This window comes from Lampris incognitus, chromosome 20 (genome assembly GCF_029633865.1).
Source record: "Lampris incognitus isolate fLamInc1 chromosome 20, fLamInc1.hap2, whole genome shotgun sequence".
Lineage (NCBI taxonomy): Eukaryota > Metazoa > Chordata > Actinopteri > Lampriformes > Lampridae > Lampris > Lampris incognitus.
Window position 1 is genome coordinate 23,835,211 of NC_079230.1, and position 21,188 is coordinate 23,856,398.

General features: G+C 43.4%; 3 protein-coding genes across 3 annotated transcripts; 2 read left to right on the plus strand and 1 right to left on the minus strand.

Moving 5' to 3' along the window:
* Positions 1 to 231: 231 nt before the first annotated feature.
* Positions 232 to 3,835, minus strand: phf23b (PHD finger protein 23b). The gene is made up of 5 exons (XM_056300449.1): positions 3,288 to 3,835; positions 1,604 to 1,635; positions 1,366 to 1,458; positions 621 to 1,245; positions 232 to 425 (listed from the first exon to the last, which is right to left on the minus strand). The coding sequence occupies exons 1-5, from the start codon at positions 3,313 to 3,315 to the stop codon at positions 232 to 234; spliced, it is 972 nt and encodes a 323-aa protein (XP_056156424.1). The 5' UTR covers positions 3,316 to 3,835.
* A 194-nt stretch (positions 3,836 to 4,029) lies between these two features.
* Positions 4,030 to 7,194, plus strand: elp5 (elongator acetyltransferase complex subunit 5). Its single transcript, XM_056300632.1, has 8 exons — positions 4,030 to 4,320; positions 4,428 to 4,488; positions 5,007 to 5,087; positions 5,192 to 5,403; positions 5,614 to 5,789; positions 5,881 to 5,976; positions 6,090 to 6,190; positions 6,738 to 7,194. The coding sequence occupies exons 1-8, from the start codon at positions 4,266 to 4,268 to the stop codon at positions 6,844 to 6,846; spliced, it is 891 nt and encodes a 296-aa protein (XP_056156607.1). The 5' UTR covers positions 4,030 to 4,265; the 3' UTR covers positions 6,847 to 7,194.
* Positions 7,195 to 7,892: 698 nt separating this feature from the next.
* Positions 7,893 to 21,188, plus strand: LOC130130753 (CTD nuclear envelope phosphatase 1A). The gene is made up of 8 exons (XM_056300564.1): positions 7,893 to 8,576; positions 11,393 to 11,459; positions 15,543 to 15,661; positions 15,757 to 15,828; positions 16,120 to 16,236; positions 16,488 to 16,599; positions 17,827 to 17,911; positions 19,946 to 21,188. Exons 1-8 carry the CDS (start codon positions 8,472 to 8,474, stop codon positions 20,004 to 20,006), a joined length of 738 nt encoding a protein of 245 aa, XP_056156539.1. The 5' UTR covers positions 7,893 to 8,471; the 3' UTR covers positions 20,007 to 21,188.

Below are 21,188 nucleotides of genomic sequence, written 5' to 3' on the forward strand. Positions count from 1 at the left end.
GATTATCCATGGCAATGCCATTTTCTGTCCAGTTTTCTCAGGGGCATAAAAAATAAACAATGAATTTAAAAAATAAAGTAGAATGGTTGCGATTGTCAAAAGAAAACCAACAAACTGACAATACAGTTGCCACCCAGGTGAGAGTTTAGGCTCTTTTGGCTGTAGGCAAAAAAAGAGGTGTCGGAGAACAGCAAAAGAGGAGGAGGGGGTTATGACATTCCAACCCCTCGTCTAAGTGTCTTTCTTATGCCCTGACCGCCGCAAGTCTCTGCACTTGTGACAGTAAAAGATGTCAGGAACGTTGGACTTCTTAATCTTGGCACATGACAAGTGCACCCATATGCTGCACTGGTTACACTCAATCATTGGCCGCCCTGCAAATGGCTTCCCACAGTAACAGGTGATCAAGTCCCATGAATCATCACCTGTAATTTAAAATATGGGGGGGGGGGAGAAAGTTATACACTATTACATATAAATTCTCATTGGGTACATATCACTCAAGGAAAAGGCAAATCAGCATGATGGAGACCAGAGATTGAGCATTGAGTGTATTCAGAGGTGGTGACAATTCATAAAGACATACATTATTTACAAAGATTAACGACAACAGGACATACCTGACTCCACCATAATGTCTTCATCTGCAATCCAGGTCTCACCCTCACTTGAGCTCATCTCTGCCTCCCGTGTGGACTCCTCTGTCTGTGTCTTCCCCAGCCCCTGCACGCTTGGGCTGGAGGCCCCATGCACCGTCAGCTCCTCCTTTACAGGTTGTACCTCCAGGTGTGTGTTGCGTACGTGACCTGCCTCTGAGTCTGTCTCACTTTGAGTGGCCGAGCTCTTGAGCTTCTTGGGTGCTTTTGGCTGTTTGGGGTTTTTGCTGCGTTTGATGCGCGCTCTCTTTTCACCTTCACTGCTACCACTATCTCCCACTGTCATGGCTGAACCAACTGACAGTTTCTTAAATTTTTTATCCTTCTTTCGCTCTACCTTAGTGCTGACCTGGCTCTCGTACAGGGAGTCCTTAAGTCGCATCTTGTCCAGCAGTGTACTATCTGAGTGCATGCGTCGAATGTTTTTGCCCTTATTAGCACGAGCCTTGCGTACAAATGTGTGGATAGTGTGAATGTCAGAGCTCCCATCTCCCCAAGTAGTACCCATGGAGCTGCTGCCTCCACCACCGTCTGCAGACAGCCCCGCACTGTGTGCAGAACTGGAAGATGTGGGGGACCATGAATTCTCCTAAACAAGAAAGAAAGAATGGTTACTGGTAGTTTCTCTCAGCTTGAGCACAGAAGAAAACTTGGTCTTTAAGTAACTGCTGATAAATATGGCACTTCATAGCAAGAACAAAAACCTTACCTCTTTTGGGCTGGGGATATAACCAGCATATGCCAGGACAAAGTTGCAGAACTTATTAAAATCCTCAACAGTCCTCTTCTTTCTCTCTGGAGGCTATAGGGTGAAAATGCCTTTGTATCAATGACAAGTCCACATACACCCACAAACACATCTCATCCAAACAAGCACAGTTCACCAATCTGGTGAGGAAGAGCTATTTACTTCAATTAATCATTGATGGGAGTCGAAACATACTTACCAAAGGCTCCGTTTTGCACGCCAATAATGAATCTGGTGGGAAGAGAAAACAAATAGCCGTGAGTCAGAAAAAAAACCTCGATGTTGGATTTGTGCACGACGGCAAGACGTTTACCACCACACAAGTATCCCCGATCAGTTAAACTTTATATAGCACAATTCGTATATTAAAACCCATTGTGTTTTACATGAGGTGAAAATGCACAGATGAAGAGGGGGGTAATGAGAATTCAAGAAAATAACCTCGTGCACGTTTGCTTTGCGGTATGCCTAGAAAGAAATGTAAACCCAAGCTAACGCAGCTTAGCTTGCTAGGAAATGTGGCTAAATAAGCAATGGGGGGGGGGGCTACGAGTGAAGTGCACGCCAACTTTGGCGGAATACTTCCAAAATCAGTTGGTTGAAGTACAGCTGCTTTTAAATCGTAACAAAAGGTAGTCGTATCGACTGCGTTAACTTAATGTGGCCAACACATCGCATCTGGCCCACTATTTAGCAAGCTAACGTGAACCCTACGGATGGCCCGATCCGTCCATCGCCTTCAACCAACAGCCAATTCACATCACACATTTACATTTCCAAGTTTACACTTCCGACGTATACAGTTGCGTTAGCAGGGGGAGGTTTCATTTTAGGGAAATTACTCGCAAACGGTAATGTATAGCGACTTAGCTTGCTAACGTTAGCCGTCCAACAGGCGAGACTGCCCCACTTCATCTAACATAACGAGCATGTTTATTTTACGAAAGGTGTTATCCAACTTAAGCGTAATTATGTTATAACGTGGATTAGTGAATTTAAGTTAATGGAGCCTTGAATGTTGATTTAGCGCGGTGCAAGACAGACGTTAGCCCAACTGCAGTCGACGCGCTTCATCTCCCAAGTAACGAGTAGCTAAACTTGGGAGTTGACATTGACGACTTTTGACATTAACGACTTTTAACAAAACGTGCGCCAACTGGAGTTAAGTCCAAATGTCTTCCGCTAATGTCAAAACTCTGACCACTAGTAGACTGCAAACGGCTAATGTGGGTTGCACGTTAACCAAGCCTTAACCGTTGATTCAGCGCTCTGTTGGGCGGATACATTAGCTTAGCCGCGGGCGGGTGAAGCGCTTCATCTGTCACAGTAACGAGTAACGAGAGTAAACTTGGGAGCGTTGGATAAACCGCTCATGTCACCACCGCCGCCTCTTAAATCTCGCTAAAAAAACGGTATAAACCACCGACTGGGGTTTGAACGACAACCAGCTGGCTTTGACTGTTTTACTTGGTCCGTGGCCAAATAATTCCCGTCACCTAGCGATAGCGAACGTTAGCCGGTCGGCGAGCCATTGTAAGTTAAATGCCATGGTGTGGCGCCTTGGCTAACAAGCTAATCTAACTAAGCTTTATTCCCTAACGTTCGCCGTGAGCATCAGTTCGCACGACTGATGATTCAAAATCGGATCCACCATGATGTGATTTGAACGCGGTTACATAAAACGGTGCAGCGCTGGGGCTCCCAGATCTGTTTAAACACAAGACAACGTTTTAAGTTACAACAACGCTAGCATACAGAGCCTTTCGCGGTGCACACAAAACACAAGGGGGAAGCCAGGTAAACCGTCAAACGACAACAACCAATGCTTCCCTTGACGCGAAGTGTAGCCTTGGGGCTTGTTGTTGAGACTCGGCGGGACATACCTTGGTGGTCGGACATTATTTCGAGCATTGTCGCCCGTCGACAGCGAGGCCTCGGTCCTAGCCGTCGGTGGCAGCGGGCGGGCTGGCCACAGAGGAGCGACCCTCCGCGCCGCGCTTCAATCCCGGCGTGGCTGTCCTGCAACCGTCCGGGGAACTTTGCCAAAGACGAAGGGGCGCGGAATCCACGAATCAACTCTCCTCAAAGCCCCTCCGAAACCACCTCAGGGCTCAAGTCGGAGTGTCCCCTTCGTCGTGGACCCGTAACGAATAGTCCGATGCGAGTATCTTCAGAAGAGACGCCACACTATCTGTCCAACTACGTCTGGTTAATTCGCTCGTCGGTGGTTGTACTTATCTCGCTTTTCTCCGTCACGGCTAACGTTATTTCACACATAATCCTCGTAAATTAAACCAGGAGCTCTGTGGAGTACGGGAAGCACGTCAGATTCGACGACAACTGCTGTAATAAGAGTACATACACGCAAAGTGCATCCTGATGAAGACAGTTTTTCACACAGATTCGCTGTCTCTTGAGTTTCACCGAAAATAATGATTCCGCGCACCTAAGGGCAGCAGCCTCTCGCCTTTCTGTCGTTGGCACCTCGGTGCATGATGGGTATCGTAGTTTACCATGCCGGCGTCGTTTAAGGTAACGCCAGCTAACGAGAAATACATTACACTACATTTCCCATATGTAATCCGGAATCGACCGATCTGTGGGATATGAAGTTCATACTCGAGAGCAGACATGTTGCCTACCTCGAGAGTTTGATCCGAAACAGAAGAGGAAACCGCCTTTGGAATTAAAAACTGCCCCCCCTAGATTTTCGTCGTCCCCACTTTAACAAGCCTTCGATATGAGTTAGAATCAAAATGCGGCGTTCATCGTAACGTTTACGGATGTTACCTAAGTGGTGACTATGGAGCGCGCGAGCTAATTCCAGTATTTCGGTCTTTTTGATTCATTCAGCTTCTGTGATGTTGTTAGAGCTAGTACAAGGAGCTGAGGCGGGGGGGTTTATTGTAATTCAAGGTATAATGCTGTTAATACCGTGTCGTATTACCTGGCCGCCGCATTCTTGCTAAAAGCACTAGGATCAAGCAAAGTGGTAGTTACGTATTTTATACTTGAATTCGCAGATTGCACAAGTTATTCTGGGCGACACCTCCTGAAGAGCTTTATCAGTGCTGCACTGAACAGGTTGGCAACAGTAATACTTTTGGGGTCCATTGTGTTTTGGTTGTATGACTCAATAACTTGAATTGCCGGATTTCAGTGACGAAAACTACCCTATACGTTGATTTGGTTGGTAAAACTGCTTTCTCCTTTTAATGCACCTTGGGCATGGAATGAGCTACAAACTAGCGTTACCTTAGAAGCGCTCCCATCTTTGGTTAATACTTTTAAAGGTCTTTTGCAAACTGCCCTGAAGGAAACACGTTGCTGTTTTACGTAATCCTTGACTTGAGGTGGACTCTGTGTTTTGGATATCGCTGATATGGCCTTTATGCCTCTCTTCTTTTACAGTTTCTCATGTGTGGTTTGTTTATTCATTTATTTTTAATGTATTGCATGTGTTCTATCTTGTGAAAAAAAATGTATGTATAACCGCTTGTGCTTTCACTCCCTGGAAGACAAGCTCTTGTAACTCAATGGGTCCTTCCTGGCAAAATAAAGGATAAATCAAATGAAAATAAAATAAATACATTTGTGTCTAGGGAAGAAGATGTCCATGTGCTGGGCTTTGAGGTTAGTGAAGAGGAGCTCAAGGATGGTCTGATTGGATCTTGCCTTCAAAGGTAAATAAGGTCACATGCTCTCTGGACTTGGGGAGACTTCATTTAACCCATAGCCAACCCCCCCTCCTCCCCTTATTTATTTACTTCTTCCGGTATGATTTTAGGCTACACTTTCATGATGCTTATGTTGACCCCCTTGGTTGGATGGGACACTCGCCTTTCACGGTTCACCAGTTCAATGCGGAGGAGCTCACCAATCTACTCAAGAAATTACCGCAACCCAAACCAGTGACTCTAGTGATTGACTCCCTCTCATGGATACTACGACATGTCAGTCCTCCTGCCGTCTGCAAGAGTCTGCAGCAGCTAAAAAAAGGTATGCTATTACTGTGTTAATGTAAGCATATCATTGTCATATTTACAACTAAATCATTGGTTGGTTTTTCATCTGTGTATTGCCTGTGCTATTTTCACAGTTTCACTGCATATTGGCAGTTGGGCTCTTTCCTTAATTAAGTGAAATTGCAGGATCAAACTATGCATTTCCCAATTTAGGATCTCTCCCCCCCCTCCCTGTTCTTATTAGGGGTAGCTGTGAGGACCATGATTGGTCTGCTGCACTCAGACTTGCATCAGCATGGCATAGTGGGAAGTATATGCCACTTAGCATCTTCAGTTATTACCTTGACACCAGGGGACCGCGGACTTGAAGCAGTGGCAAAGATGACAAGGCGCTCAAAATCAGGGAAGATTGTGCAAGATGTAAGAAGTTGTTCCTGTGGCATGACCATTTTCTGCTCCCGCATTGATATCATAGATGACTGAGAATAGTTATGTCTTTTTATGTCCATAGGAAGAGATTTTCAGTTTGAAAGAGGACCTGACAATCACAATACAGGGCAAGCCCAGTCATCCTAGAACCACACAGCCTGACCCTGATGAACTAGAGGTCTAGTAGCATACTTACTCATTTTCTATGCATCATAATTAGTCAATTAAACTATAAAATGGGAAGAGACACAGAAGGACTAACCAATTGTACACTGTCCTTTGTTGCTTTAGGTGGACCCAGCAGCCAACCTGACCTTCAACCTTCGTTTATCCAACACAGAGCGAGAAGCCAAGGAAAAACTGGCACTTCCCTTTGTTTTTAGTCAAGAAAAGTAAGTAACATTCTTACCATTGCTACAGGTCTTTTTGATCACAGATCATTGACCGTACATATATGTCTATGATTATTGTCACAAACTAACACCAGAAAGTTGAATCAGTTCATCTGGACATGACATTTATTAAAAGAAATGTTTCATCACTCATCCAAGTGACCTCTTCAGTCTCATATGTGATTGCAGATATCCCCACCTTTATAAACTGTACAGTTAGATAACGACCACAACCAACAATTGGTTTCATATACAAATTGCTGTGACCATTAAATAGCTCTAGTTAATTGGGGAGGAATGCTGGTTTGAATGGGGAGTCGAAGAGGCCATCTGTCAGTTGAGACTGAAGAGGTCACTTAGATGAGTGCTGAAATGTTTCTCTCAATGAATGTGTCCAGATGAACTGATTCAACTTTCTGTGATTTCCTTGGCTGGATTATTGAGCATGCGTAAAGAGACGTTCTGGTATTTCCTTACCTGGATTATTGAGCATGCATCAAGACATCACAAACTAACCAAAATAACTACCATCTTCACACTCTAACAGGAAATCAGCTCTCCTTCAATCAGGCCCAGGTTCAGGAAGGATTATGTATGAGCCTGATGCCAATGACGACTACGACCAAGAGGATCCAGATGATGATCTTGATGTCTAGGTTAAAGGGCATGAAAAGTCACTGTGGCCATAAAAAGTGTCCTACTCTCTGCGGTCCTTACCATTCCAAAATCTAATGAAAGTTTAAGAAGTGCAGAATCATCATTCAGATTACATCCTGACGAAGTTCTAAATCCTTAGCAAATGCTCTCATAATTCCTCTGGTAACTTTTGATTCTGTTAAAACATAAGTGCTTGAGTTTTGTGACCCATTTAGCATAGAAAATGTTTACTTTGTAGAAAATGAGTTGAAAAATGCCCAACTTGTCCAACACTCCAGTGGATAAATGTACAGTCGCTGTTGCTAACCACTGTGCTGAAATTGATCCTGTGTATTAAAATTCCTAATCTTAAAGTGAAGTGTGGTTCTCTTCGTTAAATCACAGTCAATCCACAACTGACTTAAGAAAGGGGACGTAAAGATGGTCATCTTTTCCCCTTCTTAGTGTATACAAATCTTGTAAATCAAATCTAACTCCGTCTGTAGGGTTAGTGGTTGTGTCCGGAAGGGTAAATACTGCCAAATCAGTATGCAGATTGACAAGACCATACCGGATCGGACGAGGCCCGCATTAACGACGGCCAGCATTGGTGCTGTGCCCTCACTGGGTCCTGATGGAAACTGTAAACTCTGCTGTGGCGACCCCTGAAAAATAGGGGGAAAGCTGAAAGTGTATTCAGATCTTTATTCACCACAACTGTGAGTATGTGGTCGTCGTTCATGAACTCACAACACTGATTATACATCACACTGGCATAAAATATGGGACATTTTTTGATACCACAAAGGAGCATATCGGGAACCTTCTTTTTAACGGCCCGTGTCAATTGTCTGTTTGTTCCACCGTTTGATAACCAGATCTCACCCAAAATCCAGCCTGTTATATACGAGAAATTATAGTTGAAAGTTTGAAGTGGAAGAATCTGCACAATAAGGGCCCGGCAACATTTCACCTGCGCGTCCACGTATGTTTATTTTCTTTCCACGTGGACGTGCTGCGCGCGACCACTCGGGTTCCTCGCGGAAGTGACGGCGAGGCGATGGCGGCTCGCAGTTTCATACCGGATTCGCAGTGAACTACAAAAATGATTTTATGCTGAGCGGTTCGGCTTGGAGGACTTTTCCGACGTTTCCCACTCGTTGAACGTCGCAGAGAGCAAAGACGCACTCGGCGGATACTTGACGACGAGCGGCGCTGGAGTTTTAGGTTATTTTCTTTCTCCGAGGTTCAAGGTGGTTACCCGAACGAGCTAGCGTTAGCTTGCTGGCTATCGGCTAACTGAACTAGCCTGTCAACGAGCTGCGTGGTAAGACGGCGGCAGCAGCAGCAGCCGTCGTGCGGCATACTTGTGACCACGTCTACGATTTTTTACAAAGTTTATTCCATCGCCGTTACAATGCAGCCGTATTCTATTCAATGAAAGTTGCACTGCAAGTGTGCAGAGCGAGATACTCACACGTTTGCTTGGCCTCTTGTTGAATTTTAACGCGCTAGATTGCTTGCAGCGGCTCAGGGGACTGAATTAAAATAGTTCATTGAAATCGCCGTGACAGCTTTGCACAACTGTAACGTCGACAACGCGCCTAGGTTTTTGTTCCTGTGGGGTCTTTGCGTGCCTATCAACATGCTGAAGACCCGACAATGTTTACTTGGCATCCGCACTTTTCTCGGTGTAACGTCCAGAATATGGGGCTTCATCTTGTATATTCTCAGGAAGCACCTACGAACGGTGAGCATGGCTTTAAGAACCTATCCAGTACGTCTTGTTGGTGTTACTATGAATAAAAGCAGTTCTATTGCCGCGGCTCATATGCATATAGATGCAACCCAGAACCGCCAACAGGTTTTCTGAATTTCCTTTTACATTGCTTGAGGGATTGTGTTCCTTAACGACTGAGGTTGGAGAAACAGAAAGAGAAATTGCTACGGTGGTTTGATGAGTTACATCATGATCTGCATTAGTATTAACAAGCTCTACTATCTTAAAATTAGTACACCTCCAATTCGAGTCATTAACTTTAATAGCCCCCTCGGCCACATAAACTTACTGTAAATGAAATGCCTATATTAAATCAAATATTTCGACAGCCTGTGCTGTAAAGAAGTGCAGCCGACTGAACCATCTTCACACTCAAAATCGACAACACAGGCTGCCCAAATATTGGATTTAAAAATTTGTTCCATCCCAGCTAAACCTTTTACCTCACCAGTGAGGCTGCGGTGATGTTGGGGATCATGATTATGCCTTCAAAGATGCTATAGCTGATTGAAAACAGGTAAACAAAAATTGCCTTTGGTTTAATAGCTATGGTAAGTTAAGTTTATGTGACGAAATCTTAGAGTAATGGAAGGTTACAAAGACTTTAAGTCACATATGGGGCTATAACTTTTTAAGTGATTTGAGGGGGTTATTGAATGGCTCAAGCAGCTACAGTGCAGAATAAACTTCCTTTAACTTTCATCTTGACGGATGAAATGGCTGGACCGAACATGACTGCAGTCACTCAAGCGTCTATAATATACGTGGCATTTAAGGTGACAGAGGCCCTCTGTGTTTAACCGAGCTATACATACACACAGGCATTAAAGTTGTTATAGATACGCATATGTGTTGTATATGAGTGGACTTCGACTGTAACTTTGTATCAAGGCAACAGAGTTGGGAGTGCCCTGTATGTTGGTCTGCAGTTTGTTGTGCTGGCTTACACTCACGTGCTGTCAACAGGCCCTGAGAATGAACAGTTCAGTCTAGGTTATGGGTAAAGCAAGAGGGATTATATTAGCACAGAGACCGTACTGTTCTCTGCCTGGCTCTCTCTCTCTCTCTCTCTCTCTCTCTCTCTCTCTCTCTCTCTCTCTCTCTCTCTCTCTCTCTCTCTCTCTCTCTCTCTCTATCTGTCTCACTGACTTATTCTCTCTCACACACATACTAGTTTAACTCCATTGTTTTCAATGTGTGATACACTGGAGTGCTTATACAGTGAGGTATATCCTGTCATTCATTCTAATACAGTCTAGCCAATAAGTCTTTATGCTATATGCATAATCCCTCTTTTTTCAGATTTTTGGAATAGCCTAGACTGTCAGTACTGTCAAACTGTTAACCAAAGTCATGTTTCTAAGCTTATTCTCGATGTAAGCGAGTGCCTCGCCATAAACCTTCTCCAATTCTTCTCTGACAATGCAAGAGATTGAATGAGATTATCCTGTGTTTGATTTTTGTTGGCGTTTTTTAAGGAGAAATCAAATGCAATTAAATTATGATGGCCTTCAACAACTGCTTAAAAAAATTAAATAAAATTGGAACAAGCAGTTGGAAAACCTTAGGGCAAACCACACATTTCAGAGTAGACTGACTTCCACAAAATGTATTATCAAGAGCTCAGTTTTATTCTGAATAACAGGGTCACATGCTGACAATTTACGATCCTTTGCTTGCAGTCGAATGGAAACATAAGCTTTTTATTGATCTTCTATACTACAATGCCACATCATGCATGTAATCGCCAACATGATATATAATGGGCACCTCCAGAGTGTAACTCAGTCTTCAGGAAGAAGGCCATGTCTAGGTTTGCAGGGCTGGGGGCCAGATGGACACTCTTAGAGCTGAAGAGGGCTAGGTCCCCCCATGGTGCCCAGCAGCTGCTGCCACCACCAATAGGCTTCCCCAGAGCTCTGCCAGGACTAGGCAGTAGTGGGAGGGGGGCCTGGAGGGAGGCCCTCTCCAGGGTTTTGGTACCAAGCAGCCCAGGCTCAGTCAAAGTCACCCTGCAAGTCTCGCTCTCCGCCTGTGTCCCCTGCTCCACTGACACCCATGGACAGCTGGAGGGGATAAAAATAGTCCTCACAGAGAAAAGTGCAGAGCCCCGGTGGTTGGCACGACTCTGGAGTAGATTCTCACTGTAGTCCTCCACGAGTGGAGAGTTGGCGAGAAGGAGCCATGGGGAGGACACAACTGAGTGCATGCCAGTACCTCAATATGTCATCTTTTTGTTCTTTTAATGGGTTGTGTTAACGAAAAGAACAGAGTATGCCTATATTGTCAAAAAGGTGCCAATGCATTAGAAATTTAGCCAAGCCTAAGCTTCAGTCAAGATAATGTCTTAGGATATTGCTATCGCATTCAGTGTGCACCACACAGCATCGCTCAGCCCTTGGGTCAAGTGAATTTCAATTTCAACCATGGTCGTTTAATTTTTCACATAGATTAAGAGTTTAAGGGATTTAGCTATTGAAAGAGAGCCACTTTGGAAAATATCCCCAGGATTTCTCCAACAGTAATCTAAATCTGTCTAAATCTATTAGGAAATGTCAGGATTTGGGGCTTCATTGCATTCTGGATCAGCACTGTAGGTTAATTCAGTATCCATAAAATGTGTGGGGTTTCAGAATATATTGTCTACCTCTTGTTGGTCTGTGTTGTCACTCACTTTGCTTTATCCAGAAAATACATTTTTGTTAAGAAAAATGTTAGTAATATGACCTTGTCATCTGAACGTTAATACTTTAAATAACTGTTTCTTCAACCTGATTTATTTGCAGATAATCCAGTACCAGACAGTGCGGTATGACACTTTGTCTCTGTCACATATCTCCAGAAACAGACTAAGTGAGTATACCTTACCCTTTTTGTACAGTGTTTTTACAGTATGTGCTTTATGTTCAGTCAGGGTTTGTACACTGGTCTGGAAACCTGACAGTGGGTGGAACATGCATTTGATAATTTCCATGTTATTAAGGTTTAATGTACAGAAAGTAATGCATATAAATACACATTTATGTATTCATCATTGACTTATATATTCGGTATTTCTTATTGTGATGTGAGGGGCTGCACCGAAAGACTATTCCGATCAGTTATTTCAATTATTTCTTCAATTGATATAATTGAAATTTTTTTTAAAAATGCAATGCCATTTTGAGTTTTGAATAATTGTTTTGTTGTTAAAATGCATATTGCTCAGCCTGTACAATGCGCTTTCTGACAACTTGAAAGATCGTACAGTCAATATGTGTACAAACTAGAATCTAAAAATATTTTGCCTCAAATAGAAATATTTCCAATCAGCACTCATAGAGGCTCCCCTGAAAAACTGTTGTGTTGATACAAAAGGTGGCTCGGTATCAAGGAGCCGAGAGGGAGAGGAAAGAGTCGGTGAGAGTCGCCGGCCGACAGTCGGAGCTGCTGGCCTTTCCCTCCCCTTCTCTCCGTGTATGTGTGCCGGCCCATTATCACTGTACGATGAGTATTAAGTGTCAAAAAACAACTTTTTATAGCTTGTTCATTTAATCCCTAGTTTTGACTGAATAATTTGTGTTTTGTACGGTAGCTGAAAAATAGCTTATTTTTGGAAGTGTAAGAAATAAAGCTTATTACTACGACTTCTAAATCAACAACAAACCTCTATGTACACACCCAATTTGTATGTAAACATTCCTCTGTCACCAAAACTACATGCCACTGTTGGGTAAAGGTGCAAGGGGGATTCCTGTTGAAGCTTTTGTTGGGCTCCTGCATGCATCCTAGACACATTTCAAACACTTCAGAGTGCTTGTTCGTGATGTGACTTATATTCGGATGCATCGGCACCTTTTGCTGAAGCATATGTGGGTATTACAAGTTCAGAGCACAGCAGATCAGGTTCACTGGCAAGCAAGGTGACATGTATGCTGCAGAGATGCTAAAATACTAAGACAGTAACGACAGCGTGATGAAAATAAAGTTTCAGTATTCAAACTTAAGTCAGAATACTAGGGTGTCTGGGTAGCGTGGCGGTCTATTCCGTTGCCTACCAACACGGGGATCGCCGGTTACCTCCGGCTTGGTCGGCGTCCCTACAGACACAATTGGCAGTGTCTGCGGGTTGGAAGCCAGATGTGGGTATGTGTCCTGGTGTTCTGGTCGCTGCATTAGCGCCTCCTGTGGTCGGTCGGGGCACCTGTTCGGAACTGGGGGGGAATAGCGTGATCGTCCCACACGCTACGTCCCCCTGGCGAGACTCCTCATTTTCAGGTGAAAAGAAGCGGCTGGCGACTCCACGTGTATCGGAGGAGGCATGTGGTAGTCTACAGCCCTCCCCGGATCAGCAGAGGAGGTGGAGCAGTGACCGGGACGGCTGGGAAGAGTGGGGTAATCGACTCTGTGCATAACTGTGATCCACTAACTTTGGGTTTCAACTGCAGTGGTCATGCCAGTTTCCCGTTTGTTGGCATGCGCTATCGACAATGGCATATTTTTCGTGATGTCTGCAAGATTTACCACGGATAAATGTCAACGACATGCACGGAATTGTCGACAGATTTTCACCTGCACCTACCAGCAAACGGGTGAAAAGTTTCAAGTTGTACATATCAAGTTACGTCCACAAGTCCGTCCGTCCGCTCACCCTCATAATTGTGGACGTAAGTATGTACAACTTGAAACTTCTCACCCGTTTGCTGGTAGGTGCAGGTGAAAGTTTGTCGACAATTCTGTGCATGTCGTTGACATTTATCCATGGTAAATCTTGCAGGCATCACGAAAAATATGCCATTGTCAATAGCACACGCCAACAAACAGGAAACGGGTACGACCACTGCAGTAGAAACCTGAAGTCAGTGGATCACAGTTATGCACAGATCCGATTGGCCGGATGAAATGGGGGAGAAAAAGGGGCACAAAAAAAAAACTAAACTAAAAAAATACTACACCACCCACCCACCATCTGCTCTTAATGCCAGAAAGTGTAGACTATAGACTGGGAAATTAAAGTTATGTTTATTTAAACACATGTCGATATTTAAACAAGCATTCTTCAGGGGAGCTGTTTTACTTTACAATTCATATTTTGGCAAGTAGACTACAGAGGGTGCCCAAAAACATATCTAAGCCCATCTGCCCCCGTTAGCAGGAGACAAAAATTTTTTCCTGTCTTGCTGTAAAATGTGGGCAAAACTCTTGTCTGTGGTCTAGAAGTGAGGGGGGAAAAAACATGCATCTACTCGAGATGAGCTGGCCTCTGGTCAGTGTCGCGCCAATTCACAACCATGCTCTTGAATCAGATAAAGGATTGTATTTCCACCAATGGAGGGACTGTAATAGATCTCCTTGGCGCATTTCCACTCACCCTTCCAAATTCACTCACCACATCAGAGCACAGACCCCCGTCAGCAAGCTAGGCTCGCTATATAATCAGGATTAGTCTTACCAGTAGCAGTGAAGTTACACACCGTTTTTACTACACAATTTGAGCTCTGTCCCGGCCTCAAGCCCGAGACTGATGTGCTTGTTAGTGTGATGGGCTGCAGTGTCATCAGTGGAAACGGATCCTAAAGCACAGCATTGTAAATCAGATGAATAAGTACAGGGTTTTTGTTTTCCTTTCAGAAGCAGTTTTTTTTTCTCCAGGTTTTGAAAAGTTATGGGAGTAGTCTGGATTTTTTTAATTTGGGTCCAGTTTAACCATTTCCTATACGCATGTTCTCTGTAAAAATGTCAGTTAAAGCTACCGCGCCAAAACCAGCTTTTCTCACAAAATATATTCCAGCTGCTGTGAAGACGAGCTCAGATTTTAAGATTCCCTGCCCAGAGACAATGTCTGTTTACCGATTGTTTATTGTTGACAGGGTTGAATAGTGAGTCACGTGTCTCAAAGTGACAAAAATGAATGCTGAATGTGGACAATGTGGTATTAAAGTTGTTTTCTTGCAAAGGCTAGAAAGGAAGGACTGGTCCCATTTTTTTATTTTATCTCGGTAACCTAATCCGTTTCTGTTCTTCATAGACACATTTTAAACATACTAGGCTACAAGTGGCCTCGTGATGAATAGTATTGACAGTCGTCCAAAGTTTAGTACTTATTTGTGCAGTCGATTATGTAGTTTGGTCTTGAGGAAGATTGTGTAAATTTTTGTAAGGCCTCGTGCAAAGGTCAAGGAAAGAAAGTAGGAACCATGAGAATAATAAGATCCCCTAAATGTTTTATTTTGTCCTCTCAGTTCCGTTTTTATAAGACAACAGCGGGTAGGGCTGGGCGATATATTGATATTATATCAATATTGTGATATGAAACTGGATATAATTTGGGATGGGATGGGCTCCAGCGTCCCCGCGACCCTGAGAGCAGGATAAGCGGTTCGGGTAATGGATGGATATCATAATACTGTGATGTGGCATAAGTATTGTCCGTTCCTGGTTTTAAAGGTTGGATTACAGTAAAGTGATGTGCTTTTCTGAACTTACGAGACTGTTCTAGCTGTTGTGTTATTTGCCTTACCCACGTAGTTAGTATATAGGCATTACAGATGGTTATTTATCACAAATCTGATTGATTAAATTGTTTTATGAAAGCATTCCTACAATATTGTCACAATATCGATATGGAGGTATTTGGTCCAAAAATGTCGTGATATTTGATTTTGTCCATATCACCCAGCCGTAGCGGCAGGGTGGCTAGTTGGTTTAAGAGAGCAGCCTCCTACTGGGTGAGGAAGATAGTAAATCACTAACAGCTTCAAGGGTGCTATTCTGTAGCCTAGCAGGTTTGGGGTATCTGTATCATATCGCTATGCTAGATTGGCACCCAACCGTGATGTGTTGTTCCAACTGTGTGTGTGTGTGTGTGTGTGTGTGTGTGTGTGTGTCTGTGTGTGTGTGTGTGTGTGTGTGTGTGTGTGTGTGTGTGTGTGTGTGTGTGTGTGTGCGCGCGCACAGATGCAGTGAAGAGGAAGATTCTGGTTCTGGACCTGGATGAGACTCTCATCCATTCTCACCATGATGGGGTCCTCAGACCCACAGTCAGACCCGGCACGCCACCAGACTTCATCTTAAAGGTTTATTTGTGCACTGCGCCGCATATGCGCGTATACACAAGCCCTCTTAGCTGACTACATAAAATCAATTGGTCCCTCTTTCTGTTCCAATGCAGGTCGTCATTGATAAGCACCCAGTCAGATTTTTCGTACACAAAAGGCCACATGTGGACTTCTTTTTAGAAGTGGTGAGTCGGTTTCTACATTTCCCTATGATCAAGCTGGCTTTCTCCATGTGCTTTCTGTTATCCTAGCTCGATCGCACTCAGCAATATGCACCTGAAACGTAATCAGCTTGGTCTTGCTTTTGGCTTTTCATTGTGTTCCTCACCCTCTCGTCCTTTTAACTCTGCACTGTTCTGCGTTTTCTCAGTGTCAGATGACACAGAAATTACATTGAAAATGTGTTTATGTTTACAGCTCAGAAACATAAGCTAATGCTAATATGTGTGTATATGTTTGTGACTGTATGTTCACAGGTGAGCCAGTGGTATGAGCTGGTAGTGTTTACAGCCAGTATGGAGATCTATGGCTCGGCAGTGGCAGACAAGTTGGACAACAACAGGAACATCTTGAAACGTAGATACTACAGACAGGTACTACTCATAACTGCTGCACAACCTACCGATTGGTGTATACAATTGTTGACCTCATAGTCATTCAGCAGTTGTGCTGCTGTGATGGGGAGTAACTGCTATTGATTTAACTCTTTGTTCCTATAGCGTATCTAAAGTTTGTTGCCTTATTTTGGTGCCTTTTATAATTGTTGTTATTGTTTGGAAACTTTTCCATGTGCAAAGCCCTTTGTGACACCATCAACGCTCTTGTGTGTTTTGTCTTTTGGCAGCATTGTACATTGGATTTAGGAAGTTATATTAAAGACCTTTCCGTAGTACATGATGACCTGTCCAGTATTGTTATCCTGGACAATTCGCCTGGTGCTTATCGCAGCCATCCAGGTAAGGCTTCCGTTGTGCGTGTGTGTACACAGACACGCACACGCACGCACGCACGCTCACACAAACCACTTAAAAGGAAGGGCAGCGTTGGTATAAAATCACTCATACGTTTACGTTGACTCACTGTTTCACTATCCACTGTCTGATGCTTTGTCATGATCAAGGATATAGCAGTTAGGTGTTTTTACTTCTCACCATAGAACTATGGTATTTAATGGTATATCGTATGATGTAAATCCCGGTCAATTTCTCATTTATATCTTGAATTAAGGATGATGATGTGCACTTCATCATGGTTAAATATCTTAGACCTTTATTGAAATCTAATTTTGTTGAGGTCTGTCTCCACCTGATCCTTTCTCTGCTTTACTCTTGCGCTCCCCCACTGTTTGCCCGGTGTTTGTTTCTCTCTCACGCTTTCTCTCTCACTCGCTCTCTCTCTGGCTCTCTCTCTCTCTCATTCACAGACTCACCCCATAACCCAATACTTACACAGTTATGGTTGTGTTTGAGCTGTTTGATGCCTTTATACTGTGATTTCTCTTTTCCTACCCTCCTGGATGAGCTCACACAGTTGTTAATGATGTTTTACAGCAAACGGTTACAAAGCATCATCCCAACACTGACTTTCACAGTTCAGATAATGTGTCCCACCGTTACATATGGCGACTCCTACAGGTGATGGGGTGCCTGTACAGCTCCAGGGGGGATCTGGAGGAAATGGCATGAGCCTCCACTAGAGTTACATTCCCCTGGAGAAATCTACTGGCAGGTGAAAAGAAATGGTCAGCCACCTGTGTATCGGAGGATGCACATGGTAGTCTGCACCCTCCCCGCCCGCTGTAGGGGGTCATAAAAAGGTGGGACCTTTGCAGAACAGGGGTTTGGACATGGCAAATCGTGAGGAAAAAAACGTTTTAAGGCCAAGTCACTCTCATCTACTTTAATTGGTTGGATTCGGGTGTCAATTCCCACGTCTGCATCTAGCTTGATACCAACACAGTGAAATCAGGCTGTGGTCTTTCAGGCAGCATGATTGGCCTTGCGATAGGCCAGTAGTAGGGCAAACAACCAAGCTGCTTCTTCAAAATACAAGACACATATTGTATTTGTTGTAGCAGCACATTATATCTATGACCCTCTTCACACTCGGTGTCTTTAATGAACACTAAATGCAAATTATCACATCCATGTCCCTCTCTCTCTCTATGTGCTTTTGCCTTCCAGACAATGCAATACCCATCAAGTCTTGGTTCAGTGATCCTAGTGACACAGCACTTCTTAACCTGCTGCCTATGCTGGATGCACTAAGGTAAAAAGCATGCGGGGCGTCCGGGTAGCGTAGCAGTCTATTCCGTTGCCTACCAACACGAGGCTCACCAGTTCGAATCCCCGTGTTACCTTCGGCTTGGTCAGGCGTCCCTACAGACACAATTGGCCGTGTCTGCGGGTGGGAAGCTGGATGTCGGTATGTGTCCTGGTCGCTGCACTAGCACCTCCTCTGGTCAGTCGGGGCGCCTTTTCGGGAAGGGGGGGAATAGCGTGATCCTCCCAAACGCTACGTCCCCCTGGCGAAACTCCTCACTGTCAGGTGAAAAGAAGCGGCTGGCGACTCCACATGTATCGGAGGAGGCATGTGGTAGACTGCAGCCCTCCCCAGATCGGCAGAGGGGGTGGCGCAGCGACAGGGACGGCTCGGAAGAGTGGGGTAATTGGACAGGTACAACTGGGGAGAAAAAGGGGGGAAAGCCAAAAAACAAAAACCCAAACATGATGACCGCGGCATTAAAATTAGACAGCAGGGGCACCAACATCTACCATGGTTTATACTGTCCATGCGCTTCTCTAACTATTACAGTATGTGCTGCATTTCATGATTTTGATAATTGGTTAATTATTGCTTAATTGGGTTTAAAATAGGGAACTACTTTTAGCATTAAATCCATATTTTCTAACAATAAAATTGATTTTAGGGAAAAAAAGCACACATTCATGAATTAATTACTTAATTGGCTTTAATAATCATTGCAATAGAATTCAATCAAATGATGCAATCAGTGATGCACTTAAAATAAAAGGGAAAAGTATTTCTTACAAAATTGTAGCATATGTGTTTATCAAATGTTCCATTGCAGAGAAAAAGGATTTCATAACTTTGTCTGTAAAGATGTGATATGTTAGCAGACAGGGTCCAAAATTAACTTTATGGCTTACCTGCCATTGTGGCTGGTAGAGGAAAAAAATTTACTAGCCAAATAGATTTTTTTTTTACCAGCCAAAAAAATAAATTGCCTTATGCTATTATTACTATTTACTGTGTCATCTTGGTCTCAAATGTGATTCTCAATCAATATTGTAGTAGTGTGTAGTAGTAATGGTAACACTAACTGGTATGCAGAAATATTCAACTGTTTCAACACTGAAGTGTAACACATTTTAATTAATACAGCAGTATTTGTCTTTAAGTGCAAAAATTATCATTTATTAAGAAGTTTGAGAATATAACAATTATAGAGGAATTAACAATAACAAGTAAAAAAGTGACAGTAATAATTTCAGTCATAGTTCGTATTAATGTTTTTTATTCTGTAGTAGCATGTTCAGTCTTCTTCAGACAGTTCGCTCTCAAAGCGATTTTTCCTTCTTGTCTCCTGCTAATCTCCACATAGCTGGGTTTGTTTCAACTGCCCGTATGACAACAAATACCTCAAATACTATAACAAGAAATCATGCAGTTTGATGACTGATGCAATTACGTACTTCGCTCAACACGCGTAGCACCGCAGATCTAGCAAATTGAAGTGACAGCAAACCAGCAGCTTTCTCCAGCGCATGTAAGAAATTCATTTTTTTCCTACCAGCCGGAGTGGCGGGTGGTCTCCATAATTTACTAGCCAAAGACTAAATTTACCTGTATTTGGTGACTTGGCAAGTGTTAATTTTGGACCCTGTTAGTAGGGTTTGCATAATTTGCGCCAAATGTCTTTCCCGCTGTCTTTTCCAGTAGATGCTTTCCAAGCTGATTTGTTGAAAATGGAACAACAGCCAATAATTGTTTATGCAAAATGATGCTTTTAGTGGGCGTGTTCCAGGCCATTGTTGCAAGCACCTCAATATCCTAACGTACAAGCTGATGCTACAGTTTCATGTAACAAATTGATAATAAAATGTTATCAGTTTTTTGGGAGCCATTTTTAGTTTTAATAACAGTTAGTTGTAGCAGGCCTCATTGAATTCCAGCTGGCATTCATGGTTCAAACTGCTGCAGCTGTCTTCACACCGATCACTTCTTGTCAACATAGCAGATGAGTGGTCGTGGATTAAGTTTCCTCTGTTTCAATCCTAGGTTTACTGCTGACGTGCGCTCCGTCCTTAGTCGAAACCTCCACCAGCATCGGCTCTGGTGATTGGCTGAATCGAGAGGGGTGGAGCTTGTCAAACCAGCTGCTTCCTCTCTGTCGGCTTCCGTCCTGCCCTCTATTCCCACACAGCTGATCCACCCACCCTCGAAGAGCCTCACTCTTGAAGAGTCCTGAGGAGCAGAGGGTTAGGGTGACCGCCTAGCATGGGATGAACAGTATGGGATCACGAGAGCCCGGAAACCACAAGGGAGGGGGGGCAGCTATTTGTTTTTCTTCTTGAGTTTTAATTTGTACTTTTTTTTTTGTTTTGTTTTTTCAAAACAAAATGGAGCCTCTCTGCCTTACAGCTCCAGATACTGACTGTGTGCGTATGGAGGTATGTTTGTGTGTACATGAGTCAAAGTATGCTTGCTGCGTCCATTAGTCTTTTTAAACATTTTTGATGATTGGGGGGGGAGGATCAGCAAGGCAACAAAGACAATTCTCATTATTTTCTTCCTCATCTTCACCTCCGACTTTGCACTTCATTAGATGATAGCCCATCGTTTTACTCTCTTTGACATCCCAAGGCAACTGGAAAGTGGAAAATAGGAAAACTTCACCTTTTAGATGCCCCAAAAGTGATCGCTGGGTCTGAATGAATACTTGAGGCTTTTTTTTTTCTCACAGGAACAGGTAAATGTATGCAATGATGTTATACTTCACCATCCACAGAATTCTTTCTGGATAAATATTGGAGCAACCTGATTTCTTTTCTTCTTTTTTTTTCTTCTTTTTGCCACGATCGTCTCTTTCCCCCAAGCTCTTTATGGGACTTGATGACAAAGAATGGACTGTAAAGAAGTGAGGACAAAAAAAAAAAAAGAATGACTCGTAAAGATATGGACTTCTTTGCTTGCATTTAATATCTGGTGGTCTAATACCATAATGTAAAATACTTCTGGATCCCATGACATTTCACTCCCCCCCAATTCCATTTGATGCCATCCTAATATCAAACGATAGGACTTGCACTTAATTTGTCTCCCCTCTGTTTCTGTTGCAGTTCGTTTTGTATTTAATTCAGAAGTTGCAACCTGCCCTTTTCTTACCTGCTCCCTTTACAGTATGGGTTAAATTGTCTGACCCTCCGTCTTGAAATGCCTTCTGAACAACGTCAGTCTCGTCAAGGCTCACAACAGCTACATATTGGCTCTGTCTCCAGATCTGTGTTATTAATAAAACACT

Coding starts and splice junctions, on each gene's coding strand:
- phf23b (XM_056300449.1), bottom strand. CDS start 3,315: ATGCTCGAAATAATGTCCGACCACCAAG. Junction 1,246..1,365: donor ATATCCCCAGCCCAAAAGAG/GTAAGGTTTTTG, acceptor TTTCTTGTTTAG/GAGAATTCATGGTCCCCCAC. Junction 426..620: donor AGACATTATGGTGGAGTCAG/GTATGTCCTGTT, acceptor TTTAAATTACAG/GTGATGATTCATGGGACTTG.
- elp5 (XM_056300632.1), top strand. CDS start 4,266: ATGTTGTTAGAGCTAGTACAAGGAGCTGAGGCGGGGGGGTTTATTGTA. Junction 5,790..5,880: donor CAGGGAAGATTGTGCAAGAT/GTAAGAAGTTGT, acceptor TTATGTCCATAG/GAAGAGATTTTCAGTTTGAA. Junction 5,977..6,089: donor CTGACCCTGATGAACTAGAG/GTCTAGTAGCAT, acceptor TTGTTGCTTTAG/GTGGACCCAGCAGCCAACCT.
- LOC130130753 (XM_056300564.1), top strand. CDS start 8,472: ATGCTGAAGACCCGACAATGTTTACTTGGCATCCGCACTTTTCTCGGT. Junction 15,662..15,756: donor CACCAGACTTCATCTTAAAG/GTTTATTTGTGC, acceptor GTTCCAATGCAG/GTCGTCATTGATAAGCACCC. Junction 15,829..16,119: donor TGGACTTCTTTTTAGAAGTG/GTGAGTCGGTTT, acceptor GTATGTTCACAG/GTGAGCCAGTGGTATGAGCT.